Source organism: Coenobita brevimanus, chromosome 38, assembly GCF_032717465.1.
Source record: "Coenobita brevimanus isolate Jiangsu-jjx chromosome 38, ASM3271746v2, whole genome shotgun sequence".
Classification (NCBI taxonomy): Eukaryota; Metazoa; Arthropoda; class Malacostraca; order Decapoda; family Coenobitidae; genus Coenobita; species Coenobita brevimanus.
This window is the reverse complement of record NC_136991.1, coordinates 48,620,054-48,639,342: the sequence shown is the minus strand read 5'-3', so window position 1 is coordinate 48,639,342 and position 19,289 is coordinate 48,620,054. Positions and strand designations below refer to the sequence as shown.

General features: G+C 45.8%; 1 protein-coding gene across 1 annotated transcript in view; it reads left to right on the top strand.

Moving 5' to 3' along the window:
• The first annotated feature begins 6,714 nt into the window (after positions 1 to 6,714).
• The window catches only part of LOC145396455 (dual specificity calcium/calmodulin-dependent 3',5'-cyclic nucleotide phosphodiesterase 1A-like), a 193,766-nt gene continuing 181,191 nt past the window's right edge, over positions 6,715 to 19,289 (top strand). The window contains exon 1 of the mRNA XM_080269830.1: positions 6,715 to 6,871. Within this exon, the coding sequence (XP_080125956.1) occupies positions 6,715 to 6,871 (157 nt within the window). The remainder of the gene's footprint in view (positions 6,872 to 19,289) is intronic.

Here is a 19,289-nt window from a genome sequence, read left to right as displayed (position 1 = left end):
AGAGAAGAGGTGAGGGGTGAGAGAGGGGAGAGGGGTGAAAGAGGAGAGAGGAGGGGAAGGAAGTGAGAAGAGAAAGAGAGCAGTAGAGATGAGAGGAAGAGGAAAGAAGGAAAAGAGGGGAATGCGAGGGGAGGAGAGGAGAAAAATGGAAGAGGGGAAGGCAGAGACAGGAAGGGGAAGGGAGAAGGAAGAGAGGATGAGAAAAGAGATGGAGGATAGGTAAGGGTAGGGAAGGATGGGGAGGATAGGGAAGGGTAGGGGAGGATAGGAATTGGGTAGGAAGGATAGGTAAGGATAGGGGAGGATAGGTAAGGGTAGGGGAGGATAGGGAAGAGTAGGGGAGGATAAGAAATGGGTAGGAAGGATACGGAAGGGTAGGGGAAGATAGGGAAGGATTGGGGAGGATAGGTAAGGGTAGGGGAGGATAGGGAGACTTGAGGGATGGGGTGGAGGATTAAGAGGAGGAGTTGAAAGGAGCACAATCCCTTGATGGAGGCGAGGGGATTAGAGAGAGAGAGAGAGAGAGAGAGAGAGAGAGATACGCAGGAAGACAGGGAGTGGAGGGAAAGGCGCAAAAAGGGAATGGAAAAAGAAAAATAATGAAATGAAGGAAAGAAAGTAAGGGAGGAGGGAGGGAGCCGAATTAAAAGAGAGAGGAGGGAAATTAACTCCTTCAGGCCGAGGACGCCTTTGTATCTATCTATATCTGTCTGTCTGTCTGTCTGTCTGTCTGTGTATCTATCAGTCTGCTGTGTATGTCTCTTTCTGTGTCTATCTATCTATCTGCATCTGTGTATCTATCCATCTATCTATCTATCTGCATCTGTGTATCTATCTATCTATTCTGTCTATCTGTCTGTGTCTATCTGTTGGCATTGAAACATGAGTGTGGCATATGCAGCTTTTTGCTAGTCAAGAGGAAGTGCTAGGGACTATTCTTCATCACATGAGATCACGGTATTATTATTATTATTATTATAATAATTATTATTATTATTATTATTATTATTATTAATTATTATTATTATTACTGTTAATATTATCATTATTATTTATTATTATTATTATTTATTTATTTATTTATTATTATTATTATTAGTATTATTGGTGGTAGGTTGTGACGACCATCATCCACTCACTTGGTGTAGTGCTGCCTACTTCTTCCTTCACCTTTGTCATTGGTTTTCTGTGTATGTCCTCCTCTCTTCCTACTCCTCCCCTCTTTGCTGTCACTTTCTACTACTTCAGGTGGCTTTATGTTGAGTGACAAGCCAAATGGTTTCCTGTAAGCCAGGATACCATTTACAGCGCTGGGTGGTAGCCATATAACCAACCCATACGTGTTCCCTACGTATCAGCAGGTGGTTTGGTGGAGGGTTAGTGTCTCCCCGTACAATAGGTAAAAGGCAAATGGCCACCTCGTACGGTATTATGGCGTCTGGCAGTAGATAGATAGATATATAGATAGACAGATAGATAGATAAGTCACCACCACCACCACCACCACACTATTTTTCTCCCTTTTTTCTTAGCACAAGAGACACATATTAAGTAAACAGAGAAAAAATAATGACTAACGAGTGTGTGGTTACGAATACTGGCCAGCAAATAGAAAAGGGAGATAAGAGAGGAGATAGTTGAGGGAGAAGATGGAGAGATAGTGGAGGAGAGAGAGATAGTTAGGAGGGAGACAAATGAGGGAAGAGAAGTAGGAAGCTAAAGAAGGAGGAGGATAGGGAAGAGGAGGAGGTAGTTGACAGAGGAGGAGGAAGATAGGGAAGAGGAGTGGGAAAAGAAGGAAGAGGAGGAGGAAGATACGGAAGAGGAAAAAAGAAAGAATAAACAAAAAGCAAAAGGAATGAAGAGGAAGAAGAGGAATGAAGAAGAGGAGTCAAAGGAAGAAGAGGAATCAAGAGGAAATAGAAGAGGAAGAAGAAGAATCGAAGAGAAGAATCAGGAGGAAGAAGAAAAGGAATGAAGAGGAGAAAGAAGAGGAATCAAGAGGAAGAAGAGGAATCAAGAGGAAGAAGAAGAGGAAAAAAGAGGCATAAGAACCCTTTACCCTTGCCTTCCCTCCTAGGCTATTTTTCGAGCCATTTAAAGAGGTGCTCTCCTCTTCACAGCAGGGGCGAGATTAATATGCCGAGAGAGAGAGAGAGAGCGAGAGAGAGAGAGAGAGAGAGAGAGAGAGAGAGAGAGAAGGGGGGGGGCGGTAGGGGGTTGGGAAGGGGAGGAGAGAAAAGGAGAGGTTGAGAGGAAGAGCGAGAAAGGGAAGAAAAGGTGTGTGTGTGTGTGTGTGTGTGTGTGTGTGTGTGTGTGTGTGTGTGTGTGTGTGTGTGTGTGAGAGAGAGAGAGAGAGAGAGAGAGAGAGAGGAGGGGGAGGAAGAAAGAAAGAAAGAAAGAGAGGGAGAGGAAGGAGAGGCAAGGCAAAACGGAGAGAGATTTGAGAGATGGAGAGACGCAATGAGAGACAGGAGGAGGCGTGGAGAGACGGGAGGAGATAGTGGGAGATAAGAGAGGGAAGGGAGGGAGAGGGAAGGAGGGAAAGTGATAGATGATAACAGAGATTGGTGATAATGGAATGGATGCTGATAGGAGGGAGAGAGATCTATTGCCAGACGCCTCAATCCTGCAAGGGGTGGCCACAAACAAATCGCCTACGTGTCGCCCTGTCCCCCGCCATTTCACTGCCCTCCCCCCAGCTCACACACCCCTCTCTCATATACCTCTCCATTCCATCCCTCCGTCTCATTCTTGGCCTCCCCCTCCCTATCCCCCCTCCACCTCACTTACACTCCTCGTCAGTCTCTCGCTCCAAACAGCCTCATAGTATTTTTAACTTGCTATCACATCCACATCCACACCACCGTAATAAGTGATAGTTAGGAATGGATGAGAGAGAGAGAGAGAGAGAGAGAGAGAGAGAACAGTGATAATTAGGAATGGATGAGAGAGAGAGAGAGAGAGAGAGAGAGAGAGAGAGAGAGAGAGAGAGGATGGAAATGAGAAGAAAGATAAAAGAAAGTGGAAGAGAGTGAGAATGGAGGGAGGATACGATATATAGTAACCAAGGAGACGTGAGAATGAGAAAAGACAGGCTTTGAAGAGGACGAAGATGAAGAAAATAAGACGAAAGCGAGAATGAAGGAAATGATCTAAGAAAAGAGGAACAGGAAATTAGAGTAATGAATTTCAGAAAGGAACGAGAAAAGGCGAGAGAGAGAGAGAGAGAGAGGTAGCGGAATAATAGAGGAAAAACTGTGGAGAAAGAGTGGAAATAAAGACAATGAAAGGAGATACGAAGAAGAGGAAGAAGAAAGAGGAGGAGGAGGAGGAGGAGGTAAAGGAGGAAGAGGAGGAGGAGGAGGAGGAATCAAAGTCAAAAAAGAGTTCAAGAAAAAAATAAAATTGAAAGGAAAAGAAAGACAGCAAGAGAGAGAAGCAAAAAAAAAAAAAAAAAAAAAAAAAAAGTCTCCGAACAGGAAATTAAAACAAGAACTATAAAGACGACGACGAAAGAATAAGAGAAAAATTTTTGAAGAGACACACCGCCCTCAGATTGTATTAAAAAACGAAAGGGAGGAAGAGGAGATGGGTGAAGAAAGGGAGGAAAGGGAGACAGATAAAGAAGGGAGGAAGAGGAGTGAACGATGAAGGGTAGGAAATCACTTGTTCCCAATTAGTTCCTGGAAGCGGTATTGTTGATAAGAGGGAGGGGGGAGAGGGAGGGGAAGAAAAAAGGGAGAGGGGAGTGGTGTCGATAAAAAGGGAGGGGGAAGAGGTAGGGACTGCTAGAGGGATGGGAGAGACTGATAAGGTGTGATTAAGATACATTGATAAGAGGATGTATGAGATAGAGACTGATAAAAGGGGATGAGAGACAGCGATGGAAGGGGGGGCTGTGAGAAGTACTGATAAATGAGAGATAGAAGAGACTGGTAAAGGGTGGGGCAAGGAGATTAAACGGGAAATGAGAGACTGATAAAGAGAGGGAGACACAGAAGAGAGTATGGGAGAGACAGTGATTAGTGAGAATTAGAAAGAGACACTAGTAAATGAGATATGGAAGAGGAATTGATAAAATAGAGAAATGGGAAAGAAACTGTCATAAAGGGAGGGATAGGAGAGATAGAGACAAAAGGAGATGAGAGAGACAGATGGAATGGGGGGGTGGAAGAGATATTTATGAGGGGGTAAATGGGAGAGAGACTGATGAAGGGAGATGAGAGAAGGAAAGTAAACGGAGGGAATGAAGGAGAAGGTAATGATTAAGGAAAATGGAAGAAAAATGTACTTAAATATATGAAATGAAGAAATGGTGGAGAGAGAGAGAGAGAGAGAGAGAGACTCCATGCGGCGGTTGATAAGAAAATGAAAGGGAGAGTAATTAACTTGGGAAAATGAAGGGAAAAATGGGTGAAACAAAAGATGAGAGAGAGAGAGAGAGAGAGAGAGCTATCACCCCGTCCCTATCACCTCTCCTATCATCATCACATCACAACATCACCCTCAACACGTTAGTTACTTCACCATCATCATCATCGTCGTCGTCGTCGTCATGATGATGATGATGATGATGATGATGACGACATACATCCTCTTGATGATAGCTAAGGTTCTCTCTCTCTCTCTCTCTCTCTCTCTCTCTCTCTCTCTCTCTCACACACACACACACACACACACACACACACACACACACACACACACACACACAGTGCCAAACAATGTAACAAACTAATTCTTCACCACCCACCACCATCACCAGAATACACACACACACACACACACACACACACACACACACACACACACACACACACACACACACACACACACATATATTACCCTTCGTCATCACCACCACCACACCTGTCGATCAATTAACAACAGGTAGACTCACGTTCGCCAGGTAAGATGGGCCACTTGGAGTTTTATAAGTTAGGAAGGAGTCTTTGTTGTGATAATTTTTCTTTTTCTTTTTATTTTTGTATATCGTGCGTTTTATTACTAGTCATGATTTTTTTTTAATGAGATGGAAGACTGTAATAGATATTCTGATTGATTTGATTGAAGGAGAGATAGGCTGATAGACAGATGCAGACAGGCAGACACAGACGAGAGGTAGACTGGCTGACAGGTGAGCAGACATGTGTGGAACAGAGACTGAGAGAGAGAGAGAGAAGCTGGCACACATTCATTTAGGCAGAAACACTCTCTAGTCAAACAAACAATCAAGGTGTCAATCGGTGACTTACAATTTCACCCAGTTAAGCCTCAATGCCCAGTTTGCACGCTCTTGGGGAGAGAGAGAGTAATTGGAGGGAGGGATGGAGGGGTGGAGGAGGAGGAGGAGGGGGTCATTGAAAGGAAGACGTGGAGGGGTTGGAAGGGGGGGAGGTGGAGGGGTTGGAAGGGGCGAGGTGGAGGGGTTGGGTTGGTGGTGGTGGTGGGGTTGGGGTGAGTGACAATTAGCGTTGCTTTATAGTGGGAGGCATGTGCTGGCTGCTTCAATTACGGTGGCAGGCCGTTGATGTGAGAGAGAGAGAGAGAGAGAGAGAGAGAGAGAGAGAGAAAGAGAGAGAGAGAGAGGAAAAAGCGAGTGAGACTGAGTGATTGAGAACAGTCCAGATAGAATTGAGAGCAGTGAAAAAGAGAGAAGCGTGTGTGAGAAGTGCCTGAGAGAGAGAGAGAGAGCAACCATGCCTCACAAATTCAGAGAGAGAGAGAGAGAGAGAGGGAGAGAGAGAGAGAGAGAGAGAGCAACCATGCCTCACAAATTCATTAAAAATCAAGGGAGGAAATATCAGTGAAGAGGTGGATGGGGGTGAGGGGGGGGGGACTCAAGTGTTTACAAGTGAAATACGGTGAGCTAATTTTTGTGAGGTTGCTTGATTTTCTCCTTTTTTTATCTGTCATCCTGGCGAGATTAAACAAGAAGTGGCGTCGATTTTTTAATATCCTCTCGTCCTCTCACCTTTTTTTTCCCCCTTTCAGATGAGACTATTTTTTAATGTCGAAATCATTTGGTGTATAAATAATATATATATAAATTGGGGGAGATTACACCCTGCTAAGTGAACGCCAAAGGAAAGTTAAAAGGAAAGTTACACAGTGGCTTTGCCGAGCGTGTTTTGGAGTGCTTTTGAGCCCGGCTAATTGCTCGCTGGTTTCCATTTGCAGCGGGTGATAGTGTGAGGGGAGGAAATTATACGCCAGTCCTCCCTTGATTTTTTACCGTGTGGAGAAAATGTGAATGGGGTTGAACTGAAGGGAAACTGTTGAAGAAAACATAGTAACTGAGTGAATTGTGGTTAGCCTCCAGAGTGGTAATTTTAGCTGTATTGTATGTGAAAAGGGACGATACGTTTCTAGACTCCTGATGATGAAATTGTTTGTGAAGAAAAACGATACTCTTTCAGAAGTTGCGTGAAGGAAAAAGAATACCAAGACTTAAGTTTGGGAGGAGGAAAATAGCGACTAGTGCTGTTACATAAAGCTGGGGGGGGAAAATAGACATCAGTGTGATTAGAATATATTAGTTCCCCCTGTGAGATGACCTAAGAAAGAAAACGAAGGCTGGAAGAGGCCCCTGAAGTCTCCCCCTGAACCCAGGATGAGGGCGTGGTCAACGGCGCCCTTGACCTCCCTCCAGCATGACCCCTGAGCCCGCGCCCTTGTCCTCGCGATGGTGAGGTAGAGGACGGGTGAGCTGCTATGGCCTCGCCCGGACGCAAGCTTGGGGGGTGTAAGGAGAGCCTGCACAAGAGTAATAGTGACCCTGTGAGGAGACTACACAAACATTACAGGCCGCGTGGAGGTACACCAGTCTCCAGGTGCTTCCTTAACCTCGATGGCTACTCCTACGTTATAGGTGAGTGTGTGTGTGTGTGTGTGTGTGTGTGTGTGTGTGTGTGTGTGTGTGTGTGTGTGAGAGAGAGAGAGAGAGAGAGAGAGAGAGAGAGAGAGCATGGGTGTGTGTGTGTGCCCCAAGATGCATCCTCAAACTTACTCCTACGTAATGTGTGTGTGTGTGTGTGTGTGTGTGTGTGTGTGTGTGTGTGTGTGTGTGTGTGTGCAGCTACTTCCTCAACCTCGATGCCTCGTAACAGGTAAGTTACAGAGGTTAATTGTTACAGGCAGAGCAGGTGGGGTTAATCAGAGGCCAGGGACGATGTAGGGAGATCAGAGAGTGTTGCAGGTGATCCATGGTGTTACAGTGGCGGTGGGGGAGTGTTACAAGTGTTACTGAAGGTGTTACACTTGGCATGACACACTTCACTAGCACGATTTGTAGAGGTGTAGGGTCAGAAGAGAGTAGGTGCTAACAAGGTAACGAGCCACGGCTTTCCATATCATCTGTAGCAACAACTATACGCCTTTTACTCAAAATCCTTGGACTTCTTTTTGTCGTTGTTTTCATGCTACTTCCTGATTATTTTATTTAACATATGGTAGAGCTTTCACAGTGAAGGAGTTAGAGAGAGAGAGAGAGAGAGAGAGATCGCTTCTACCCTCATCACTGGGGTACATTTCTCCAAAGTTCAGAAGTAAATAAAATTGATAAATAAGTAAAGAAAACAAGAAGGAAAGAATATAAAAGAAAAGAAAAAAGCTAATTGAAGCGAACATGCACACCTTCATGATTGGGGAAAGTTTAGTAATGGATCCAGAAAACACCAGGTGAGTATAAATTCAGGTGAGTCATTAGAGGTTGAGATGGTTATTTTTGTCACTATTTGCACTGTCAGGGTCGGGGCAGCGCTGGTATTCTGCTTTACGTAATGTCAGACGGTTTTATTCAGCTGATAGTGAATCGTGGGAGCCTGTGAGAGTGTAGAATAGTCAGAAAAATCCCCCAGGTGGGTTTATAGGTGAAGGTGTGGGATTACAGGTGTGACAGGTGTGTAGAAGGTAAATGGGTTCAGACGATTTTATTCAGTTGAGGAGGTCATTGGAGTCTTTGAGATCTTTAAATGTACCTAGAAAATCCTCCCAGACGGTTAAGAATCTCCCCACGTGGATTTAGAGGAATGGGAGGTGTTAGATGTGTTAAAGGTGAGTGTGTGATACGCAGGTGTGGGTCCGCAAGGGTGGTGTTATGTGGTAGGTGGTGTGAGGAGGAGGAGGAGTGTGGTGGTGAGTGGGATGGTGGATGAGTGTTCGTGAGTGATGGTGGTGATGGTGGTGGTAGTTAGTGATGATAGTGGTGGTTGGTTAGTGTTCTTGTGAGTAGTGGTGGTGATGTGGATAGTAGTTGTGGCGGTGGTTATGGGTGGTGATGAATGTGGTGATGAGGGTGTTAGTGATGATGGTGGTAGTGGAAACTGTTCGTAAGTGTGGTGGTGGTGGTGATGGTGGTGGTGGTGATAGTTTGGAGGTGGAATGGGAGGCGTGAGAGTGGAGGAAGTGTTTGAGTAGTGTGTTAAAGGTGAGTTTGTGATACGCAGGTGTGGTTCCGGTGAAGTGGGGTTTTGTGGTCGGGGTGCGTGTAGTTATGGATGAGGCTTGATGAGTTACAGGACTGAAAGGCTTGTAGTTCAGACTCCAGCGTGTAGACTTGTGGTGTTGAAAGTGGTGGTGATAGTGGTGGTGGTGGTGGTGGTAGCGGTGAATATTCGTGAGAGTGGTGGTGGTGGTGAGGGGGATAGTTGATGGTGATGATGAGGGGAAGCGTTGGTGGTGGTGTTAGTAGTGTTGGTTAATGGTGGTAATGAGGGTTTGTGGTGGTGATGGTGGTGGTGATGATGAGGGGGAACATTGGTGATGGTGGTGATGGTTAGTAAGGGTGGTTTTGGTAGTGTTGGCTAGTGGTGATAATGAGGGTTTGTGGTGGTGATGGTGGTGGTGAGGAGGATTGTCAGAGTGGTGGTGTTAGTAGTTGCAGTGTTTTAATCTTTACCATAGAGTTTTTTGTTGGGGATTGGTGGTGATGGTGGTGGCGAGAGGATTGTAATTTTTGTTGGTGGTGGTGCTTGTAGTTGTGATGCTAGTAGTTGTTATAGTGTTGTATTGTTCACCATGTAATGTTTTGCTGGAGATGGTGTGTTGGTGGTGATAGTGGTAGTGCGGCTATTATTGGTGGTGGTTGTTAGTGTTATGGTGATGATGGTGATGTTATTGTTAGAAGTGGTGGTGATGATGGTGCATTTTCTTATTTTTGACGCTGTTGTAGTTGTTGTTGTGTTGTTGTTGTTGCTTGAAAGTGAAGCTAGGTTGACTGGTGCCATTTAGCAAACAATTAATTCTTCCCTTTAGAGGCGGACACTCAGTAACTTGCCACACACTCCGCCACGTCTAAACATACTCTTAAATGGTGAAACCTCCTCCTTCTCTCCTTTCGTCTCCTCTCCTCCCCTCCCCTCCTCTCCCAGTGCCTTCTTAAAATAAAGTAGTGTATGAGGTAAATCAGTTATTCCAATATGCAGTTATCAGGAAGTAATAGCCCCATAATTACACCTTCCCTAATTAGGTAATACATGCAGGTCCACGCTCACCCCTTCATTAGTCCTTACTTAATGACTCGGGGCCGGAATCTCGTGCGTTTCTCCTAAGATGGTAGTAAGATGGGCGTGGATTTAAAGGGCATGGATTTAAAGGCCGTAGATTTAAAGGGCATAGGTTTAAAGGGCGTAGATTTAAAGGCCGCAGATTTAAAGGTCTTAGATTTAAAGGGCGTAGATATAAAGGTCTTAGATATAAAGGGCGTAGATTTAAAGGGCGTAGGCTTAAAGGGCGTAGATTTAAAGGGATACGTGTCTAAGTGGAGGTATCTTTCTTGGAATAGTGGGAAGATATTTGGAAAGTGTTTAGTGATGTGTGATGTTTTTCCCTGTGTCAGAGAGAGAGAGAGAGAGAGAGGCTGATTGATGGATCGCGTTACAAAAAACATGGAGTAACCACACACACACACACACACACACACACACACACACACACACACACACACACACACACACACACACACACACACACACACACACACACACACACACACACACACACACACACACACACACACTCTCTCTCTCTCTCTCTCTCTCTCTCTCTCGTATTCTATGTCTCCGTAAGTTCAGTAACACATTTTCCTAAGCGATTTATTTTTCCCGAAGATTATTTTTTTTGCTGTCTCTTGATCAGTATATTCAGATCAAGGAAAAAGCGAATCGCAAGGGGTTACGAGTATCTTGTTTCCCCCTTCCTAGAATTGTTTATTTTCTAGCAGTGGTCAAATTTCCTTGATCTTACGCCTGACAGAGGAATTAAACAAGGTTGCTTAGGTGACTGGATCTAATTGCTAAGCTGACACATTTAGGCGAAGGGGTATGCACTCTCTGAGGTCGCCCTAATTCCCACACAGGCCACTGATGATAAGGATTACAAGCGATTGAGCCCAGAGCCGACAGAAGCATCCAGTTTCGTAATAAGAGTGGTTGAGAGAGAGAGAGAAGGGGGGGGGGATCGTAAATTAGGGTGTTAATTCTGTCGCCAGGTGGAGCGGTGTAATCAAGGAGCAGGTAATGAGGTGTCTGGAGTGTCATTACGTGGGGTTCAGTGGGGTTTAATCAAATGAACCTGATATTCCTCCCCCCTTGCTTCCGTTCTACCTGTCTTCCTGCCTCACCTTTTTCTGCCTGGTGTACCTGCCTCACCTGTATGTACCGGGTGTTTCTGCCTCACCTGTATCGACCTTGTGTTCCTGCCACACCTATATTTACCTGGTGTTCCTGCCTCACCTGTATCTACCTGATGTTACTGCCTCACCTATATCTACCTGGTGCTCTTGCATTACCTTTATCTACCTGGTGTTCCTGCCTCACCTCTGTCTACCTGGTGTTTCTGCCTCACCTTTATCTACCGGGTTTTCCTGCCTCACCTTCCCTGCCTCACCTTTGCCTCACTTCTTCACTGGCTCCCCACCTGCCTTTAGCTGTCTCTGCCTCACCTTCCCTGCCTCACCTTTGCCTCACTTCTACACTGGCTCCCCACCTGCCTATAGCTGTCCTTTGCCTCATTTGGTCTGCCTGTCTGCCTTCCCTGTGCCCCTTTTTTGCTTCTGTGCTCTGTCTGTCTGCCTGGCGTCGGTCTCTTCTCTGCCTCTCCTCTGCTCTGATTATCTGCCATATCTCTGCCTCATTGCTTCTCCTCTGGTTTGTCTGCCTGTCTGCTTGGTCTCTGTCCACCCCTCTGGTCTGTCTGCCTTTCTCTATCACCTTTAACTCTTTTCTTCCTCTGTCTCTGCTTGTCCCCGTCCTCTTCTCTGCTTCTTACCTGCTTTGTCTGCTTATATACCTTGCTTGTGTCCCTCCTCGTGTCTGCCTGTCCCTCTTCTTTTACTTGCGTTTCTGCTTCATCTCTGCCTCCCCTCTCCTCCCTCTCTGGTGTATCTGCCTGTCTGCTTTTGCCTGCCAGTCTCCTCTGATCCGCCTGCTTGTCTGCTTTGCTTCTGCTTTTCCCCTGCTATGTCTCTCTCTCTTCCCTGATCTACCTGCCTATCTCTCGGTCTTTCTGCCTTACCTCTTCCTCTGTTTTGGTCTGCTGCCTCTGCTCTGCCTCCTGTGGTCTGCCTGCCTCTGCTCTGCCTATCCTCTGGTCTGTCTGCCTCCTTCTCTGCCTGTCTTTTCTTTGGTCCACCTCTTTTCTGCTTATGTAATTACTGTCTTGTGGGTGTAACTCTCTCTCTCTCTCACACACACACACACACACACACACACACACACACACACACACACACACACACACACACACACACACACACACACACACACACACACACACATTTCTACCCACTGCCTCTCATATGTATCCTATCAACATATAAACACGCTCTGCCAGTCCCCCACCTACCTTACCTACCTACCTACATACCTCCCTACCTGCCTACCTCCCTACCTACCTGCCTACCTTACCTACTTACTTACCTACCTACTTACCTACTTACATACGTGCGTTCCTATGTAAACATATTGACACCTTATCAGTTCCCCTACTTAATCATCTACCAAATCAGTGACCTATTTACCAGGTAGCCTAAATACCTTCATATTAGCCAGCTAACCAACCTACCTACCTGCCTACCTACCTACCTACCTACCGACCGACCGACCGACCGACCGACCATTTTAGCTGCTGTCATACCACCCAGTCTCTCATTGTAGCCAACCAACCAGCCAGCCTACCTACCTACTTACCTACCTGCCTACCTACCTACCTACCTACCTACTTACCTACCAATCAACGTCGTAAATCAGTCGACCAGCCGATTCCCTTATCCCCATCCCTATCCTAAACCCTGAACGCCAACCAGCCTCCCACCCAACCATCCAACCATACCATACCATACCATACCATACTATACCATACCATACCATACCATACCATACCTACCCATACCATTCGTACCCTACCCTACTCTACCCTACCCTTCCATACCATACCGTACCATACGCTACCCTACTGTACTCTACCTTACCCTACCCTACCCTACCCTACCTTACCTTACCTTACCTTACCTTACCTTACCTTTCCTTACCCTACCCTACCCTACCCTACCCTACCCTATCCTACCCTACCCTACCCTACCCTACCCTACCCTACCCTACCACACCACACCACACCACACCATACCCATATCCAGAACCCTCCTAACACCTCTAATACCATCATTACACCCCCCCCCTCTGTAATCCCACGCTGTTACGTAATCAGCTGTAATTCCAGGGTTGTAATGGCGGACGTAACTGTAGCGAGTCGCCTCTCTAAACGACCCGTGACCTGTAACAAGCTGGGTCATTTAGTTACTGAGGGTCGTATGGGGAATTTGGCTGCTATTATTATTATTACGGTATTATTATTATTATTATTATTATTGAGGTTTAAGTTTTGACCGACGTGTGTGTGTGTGTGTGTGTGTGTGTGTGTGTGTGTGTGTCTCTCTCTCTCTCTCTCTCTCTCTCTCTCTCTCTCTCTCATATATCCTCAGCTTCGTTATCTCTCCCAACAATTTCCTCTTCTTTATCTCCTCACTAAATTATCCCTTCCTTCTCATCTTCTTTATTCTCTCTCTCTCTCTCTCTCTCTCTCTCTCTCTCTCTCTCTCTCTCTCTCTCTCTCTCTCTCTCTCTTTCTCTCCAATCGTGCCTACCCTTTTCCCTCTTCCATACTTTCCTTCCTTATTTCCTTCCCTCCTTTATTCTCCTTCCCTCCTTTTCTTCCTCTTTTCCCTCCTTCCTTCTGTCACTCCTTCCTGCTGTAGTACCATTTTCCTTCCTTTCCTACCTACCATTCCTCCTTCCTTCTCTCCTTCCTTCCTTCCTTCCTCCTTCGTTCTCCCCCTCTTCTCTGCTCTACCTCCTCACTACCTTCTTTAGCAGCCTTGCCTGTTATCCTCATTTTCCATAATTTCCATCCTTCCTTTTCTCCTTTCCCTCCTTCCCTTCTTCCTTCCCTCCTTCCTTCCTTCCCTCCTTCCTTTTTTCTTTTCCATCCTTCCCTCCTCCTTTTTTTCTTCTTCCATCCTTCCCATTTTCCTTTCCTTCCTTCCAGCCTTCCTTGTCTCCTTCTTTCCTTCCTTCCCTCCTTCATTTTCTCCTTCTCCTTCCCTCTCCCTTCTTCATACTTCACTTCCTTCACTTTTTTCTTCTTTCTCACCAATTCTCCTCCTTCTTTCCTTCCTTCTTCATCTTCCGTCTTCTACTTACTTTCCTTCCCTCCTCTTTGCCACGCTACATTTTTTTATATCCTTCCTTCCTTCCTTCCTTCTTTCCTTCCTTCCTTCATTCATTCATTCATTCATTAATTCATTCCATTCTTTCTGTATGCCTTTCTTCCTTCCATCCTTCCACCTTCTTTCCTCATATCCAACTTGCGTTCCATCCTTCCTTCCTTCCTTCCATCTTCCTTCACTTTAACCCTTCCTACTTTCCTTCCCTCCTCCCACCATTTTTATTTACCCTCCTTCCTTCCTTCCTCCCTTCCTTCCTTCCTTCCATTCATTCATTCATTTATTCTCATTAGCTGTCCCTCTTTCCTTCGTATCTTCCTTCCTTCCTTCCTTCCTCCCTTACTGTAAACATTTCATTCTGCCTCCTCTCTTCCTTTCCATTCCTCTCTCGTCTCATCAATTCTCTTTTTTTCTCTCTCATATCCTCTCTTTCCTGTCCTCTTTTCCTCTTCATTTCTTTTCTCTCTTTTGCCCTTCCACCGTCTCTTTATTTTTCTCTTTTTCTTTCTCTCTTTTTTTTGCTTTACATTATCTTTCCTGATCTCTCTCTCTCTCTCTCTCTCTCTCTCTCTCTCTCTCTCTCTCTCTCTCTCTTTTTTGCTGACTTTTTTCTCTCTTTTTATCTCTATGTCCGTCTCTTACTTTCTCACTTTTTGCTCCCTCTTTTTTTTTTTATTCCTCCCTCCATCTCCCCCATCAGTAACCCTCTTCCTCCACATTTGCATTCTCTCTCTCTCTCTCTCTCTTTCTCTCTCTCTCTCTCTCTCTCTCTCTCTCTCTCTCTCTCTCTCTCTCTCTCTCTCTCTCTCTCTCTCTCTCTCATGTATGTGTATGTATTTATGTATGTATGTGTATCTGTTTATCTGTGTATACATTTCTTTCTATTTTTCTGTGTCTGTCTGTCTTTCTTGTTCCGTATTTCTATCTGTCTGTCTGTCTGTCTGTCTGTCTCTCCCTTAATTGTCTGTCTGTCTGTCTCTCCCTTAATTGTCTGTCTGTCTGTCTCTCCCTTAATTCCTCCTCCTCCCTTCCTCCCTCCCTTCCATCCCTTCTCCAACACCTCACCCTTTTTCCCTCCGGCTTCCCTCCCTTCCTCCCTCCCCTCCCCTCCTCCTACTTTCTCTCCCTGGCTGTAGGGCGTGGTTGGATGGTGGTAGTTGTGGTAGTATTAGTAATTGTGGTGGTAGGTGGGGTTGTTGTGGTGGTAGCTTTGATGATGGTGGTAGTCGTGGTAGTATCAGTAATTGTGGTGGGGGATCGGGTTGCAGCTGTGGTGGTAGTTTTGATGATGGTGGTAGTTGTGGTGGTTGTGTCTCAGCCCTGTTCGTAAGCCTCAGCCCTGTTTATCGTAAGTCTGCCTAGGATATCGCAAGGCAATTCGTAAGTCTCATTCCTGGCCACGAAGACGGCGGGTGTGTCTAGCAAGGTGGCTGCGTATGACCTAATCTGACACCTTAAGGCTTTGTTGGAGAAAGTCTGAAGGCTGTGTGTGTGTGTGTTTTTTTTAAGACTTTTCTTCTCTCTTTCTTTTACTCTCTCTCTCTCTCTTTTCTCTCTCCCCTCTCTTTTCCTCTCTCCCCTCACTGTCTGTTATCTTTTCTCTTTCCCTTTTATTTTTTGTTTTTTCCTCTTCCCTTTTCTCGACCGTTTCTCTCTCTCTCTCTCTCTCTCTCTCTCTCTCTCTCTCTCTCTCTCCATTATTCTTTCTGTTTTTCGACCATCAGTCTTCGCGTTTTTCCCACTCCTCTCTGTCCACCACTTCCGAGAGAGAGAGAGAGAGAGAGAGAGAGAGAGAGAGAGTTGACTGCTAATTACCATGGTTTATTTCTTAGTATTTATTTAGTACCTTAATTACCTCATTACATTCCATACAGATATCATTAACAATAGTAATAACAATAACAGTAAGAGGGATGGTGGTGGTGGTGGTGTGGTGGAGAGTGCATTGTGGTGAGAGTGGGGAGACGAGGTGGTGGTGGTGGTGAAGATAGTGGAGGTGGTGTGGTGGTGGTGGGTGGTGAAGATAGTGGAGGTGGTATGATGGTGGTGGTGGTGAGGGTTATGGTGAGTGGAGTAGGTGTGGTAGTGGATGTGGTGAAGGTGGTGATGAGTGATGGTGGTGATACTGGGAGAGTGAGTCAGTGGTGTTGATGATGGTGGTGATAGTGTCATTGGTGATGATGATGATAGTGGTGGTGACAGTCGGAGATTGAGTCAGTGGTGATGATGGTGGTGGTGATGGTGGTGATAGTGAGTCATTGGTGGTGATGGTGGTGGTGATAGTGGAGGCAGAAGTTGTAATGGAGGAGGTAAGAGTCGATTTGTGGTGAAAATAGTAATGTTGGAGATGGAAGTGGAGTGTATGGTTGTCTGTGGTGGTGGTGATAGTGGTGGGGTATTGGTGGTGGGGAGATGATAGGAGTGTAATGGTGGTGATAGAGGAGAAGGGTGTGGAGGGAGGGAGGGCTGCGGCGGAGGGAGGGAGGGAGGGGTAGAGATGGAGAGAGGGGGGAGGGAGGGAGGGAGAGAGTAGGTGAGGAGAAAGTGGAGGTAGTAGTGGCGGTAATTGTCATGCTTCTTCACATAATGGATGGGGTGGAGCACTGTAGGGGGGAGGGGGGAGGCTGACTGGGGTGGGCGGGATAGATGTGCGGTTGTGGAGGGGGGAGGGGAGTGGTAGGGGTGGTGGTTGAAGGGTGGGGTAGTTGGGTGTGGTAGTGTGTGGTTGGTAAGAGGGTGTGGTAGGTGTGTGGTTAAGAGGTGTGGTGGTGTGTGGTTGAATGGTGTGGTGGTGGTTAGTTGGTTGGTGTGGTAGTGTGTGTGGTTGGTTGGTTGGTGTGGTAGTGTGGTTGGTAAGAGGGCGTGGTAGGTGGGTGGGTGAATGATGTGTTGGTGTGTGGTTGAATGGTATGGTGGTGGTGGTTGGTTGGTTGGTGTGGTAGTGTGGTCGTAGTTGTGGTAGTGAAGGTTGTTGGAGTAGTTGGTATGTGAGGGTCGTTTTGCAGGGATCAGCACTCAAACTAGGGTCGTACTGGCACTTGAGGGTCGTATGGTCGTTCTGGATAGGGTCGTTGTGTCCCCAAATCAGCACACGTAATTGTAGTAGTGAGGAAGGTCGTAGTACAAGGATCGGCACTCCAGATAAAGATCGTACTGTTAAATAGGGTCGTACCGTCGCTCTAGATAGGGTCGTAGAGTCGTTCTTTATTATGGCGGTTGTGGCGATTGGAGTAGTTTTCATGAGAGTCGTACTGTAAGGATCAGCGCTCAGTATAGGGTCGTTCATTCACTATAGATAAAGGTCGTACCGCACAAGGTCGTCTTGTCTTTATATCAGCATTAATAATTATGGTAGTTCTTGGTATGAGAGAGTCGTATTACAAGGATAAGCACTCTGAAAAGGTCGTACAGTCACACTAAGGTCGTAATGTCACTTCAGGGTCGTAAAGTCGTAGTGGATAGGGTCGTGAGTGGAGTCGTATTCATCCAGTATTATTAAGGAAACGGTCGTACTGCCACTCTAGGGTCGTACTGCCACTCTAGGGTCGTAGTGGATAGGATCGTGAGTGGAGTCGTATTCATGCAAGATAAGTAAAAGGTCGTACAGTCACTCTAGGGTCGTATTGTCACTCTAGGGTCGTAGTGGATTGGGTCGTGAGTGGAGTCGTATTCATGCAAGATAAATAAAAGGTCGTACAATCACTCTAGGGTCGTATTGCCACTCTAGGGTCGTTGTGAATAAGGTCGTCTTGGTGATGGGTCGTGATTGGAGTCGTATTCATCCAGTATGATTAAGTAAAAGGTCGTACAGTCACTCTAGGGTCGTACTGTCACTCTAGGGTCGTAGTGGATAGGGTCGTGAGTGGAGTCGTATTCATGCAAGGTAAGGAAAAGGGCGTACAGTCACTCTAGGGTCGTACTGTCACTCTAGGGTCGTACTGTCACTCTAGGGTCGTTTTGGTGTTGGGGTCGTGAGTGGAGTCGTATTCATGAAGGATAATTGATACTGCCAGGGAACTGATTATTGCATTCCTGCCAGACCTTTCCATTTCCATACATTGCTCTCTTCATCCCCAACCTACCATGGAACTTGCTCTTTTCGGAAACTGATCACTGAAACTTGCTCTCTTCGCCTCCCACCCACCATGGAACTTGCTCTTTTCGGAAACTGATCACTGAAACTTGCTCTCTTTACCCCTCACCTACCATGGAACTTGCTCTATTCGGAAACTGATCACTGAAACTTGCTCTCTTTACCTCTCACCTGCCATGGAACTTGCTCTTTTCGGAAACTGATCACTGAAACTTGCTCTCTTTACCTCTCACCTGCCATGGAACTTGCTCTTTTCGGAAACTGATCACTGAAACTTGCTCTCTTTACCTCTCACCTACCATGGAACTTGCTCTATTCGGAAACTGATCACTGAAACTTGCTCTCTTTACCTCTCACCTACCATGGAACTTGCTCTTTTTGGAAACTGATCACTGAAACTTGCTCTCTTCATCCCCAACCTACCATGGAACTTGCTCTTTTCGGAAACTGATCACTGAAACTTGCTCTCTTTACCTCTCACCTACCATGGAACTTGCTCTTTTCGGAAACTGATCACTGAAACTTGCTCTCTTTACCTCTCACCTACCATGGAACTTGCTCTTTTCGGAAACTGATCACTGAAACTTGCTCTCTTTACCTCTCACCTACCATGGAACTTACTCTGTTCGGAAACTGATCACTGAAACTTGCTCTCTTTACCTCCCACCTACCTTGAAATTTCCTCTTTTTGGTGAGACTTTGGCCTCTGAAACTTGCTCTCTTTATCTCCCCCACTTCATGAAACTTGCTCTTTTTGGAAACTGATCTCTGAAACTTACTCTATTCTCCACCTACCATGAAACTTGCTCTTTTTGGTGAAACTTTGGTCACTGAAACTTGCTTTCTTCGCCACCCACCCATAATGAAACTTATTTTTTTTTTTTAACTTTGGCCTCTGAAACTTGCTTGCTCTCTTCACCCCCACCTACCATGTAACTCTCTGTCCCTCATGAGACTTACTCTAAAACGTTTGCCTTCTGAAACTTGCTCTCCTCTTCTCCAATCCCGCATGAAACTAGCTCTTTTTGGCAACGTTTACTCTCTGAAACTTGCTCTCTTCTCCCCCCACCTTCAGTGAAACTTACTCTCGAAGCTTTGGCCTCTGAGACAAGCCATACTGAAACATTAGGCTCGTGTGAAACATTTAATTTTTTTTTTATTTTCATATTTTTTGAAACGAAACGTGTAACTCAGGGAACAGTGCTGGCTGTTTGAAAAGTGTTAAATCTCACAGGCTTCCTAGCACCTCATTCTTAGCGATTTATTTTTGGATATGGCTGGTTGATACCCTTTTGTACGTTATTTATGCAGAGTATGGCGATGTTTGAAGGATTTATATAACAGTAGGACAGTAAGGTGTAGTGAGCAAGAATAAATCGCTCAGGAAAAGATGTTAGGGAGCTTCCTTAACCGACGAGAATACAGGCGTGTTGACGTCACTACTCAGGTTGGGGACTATTTACAGAGTCGCATCGT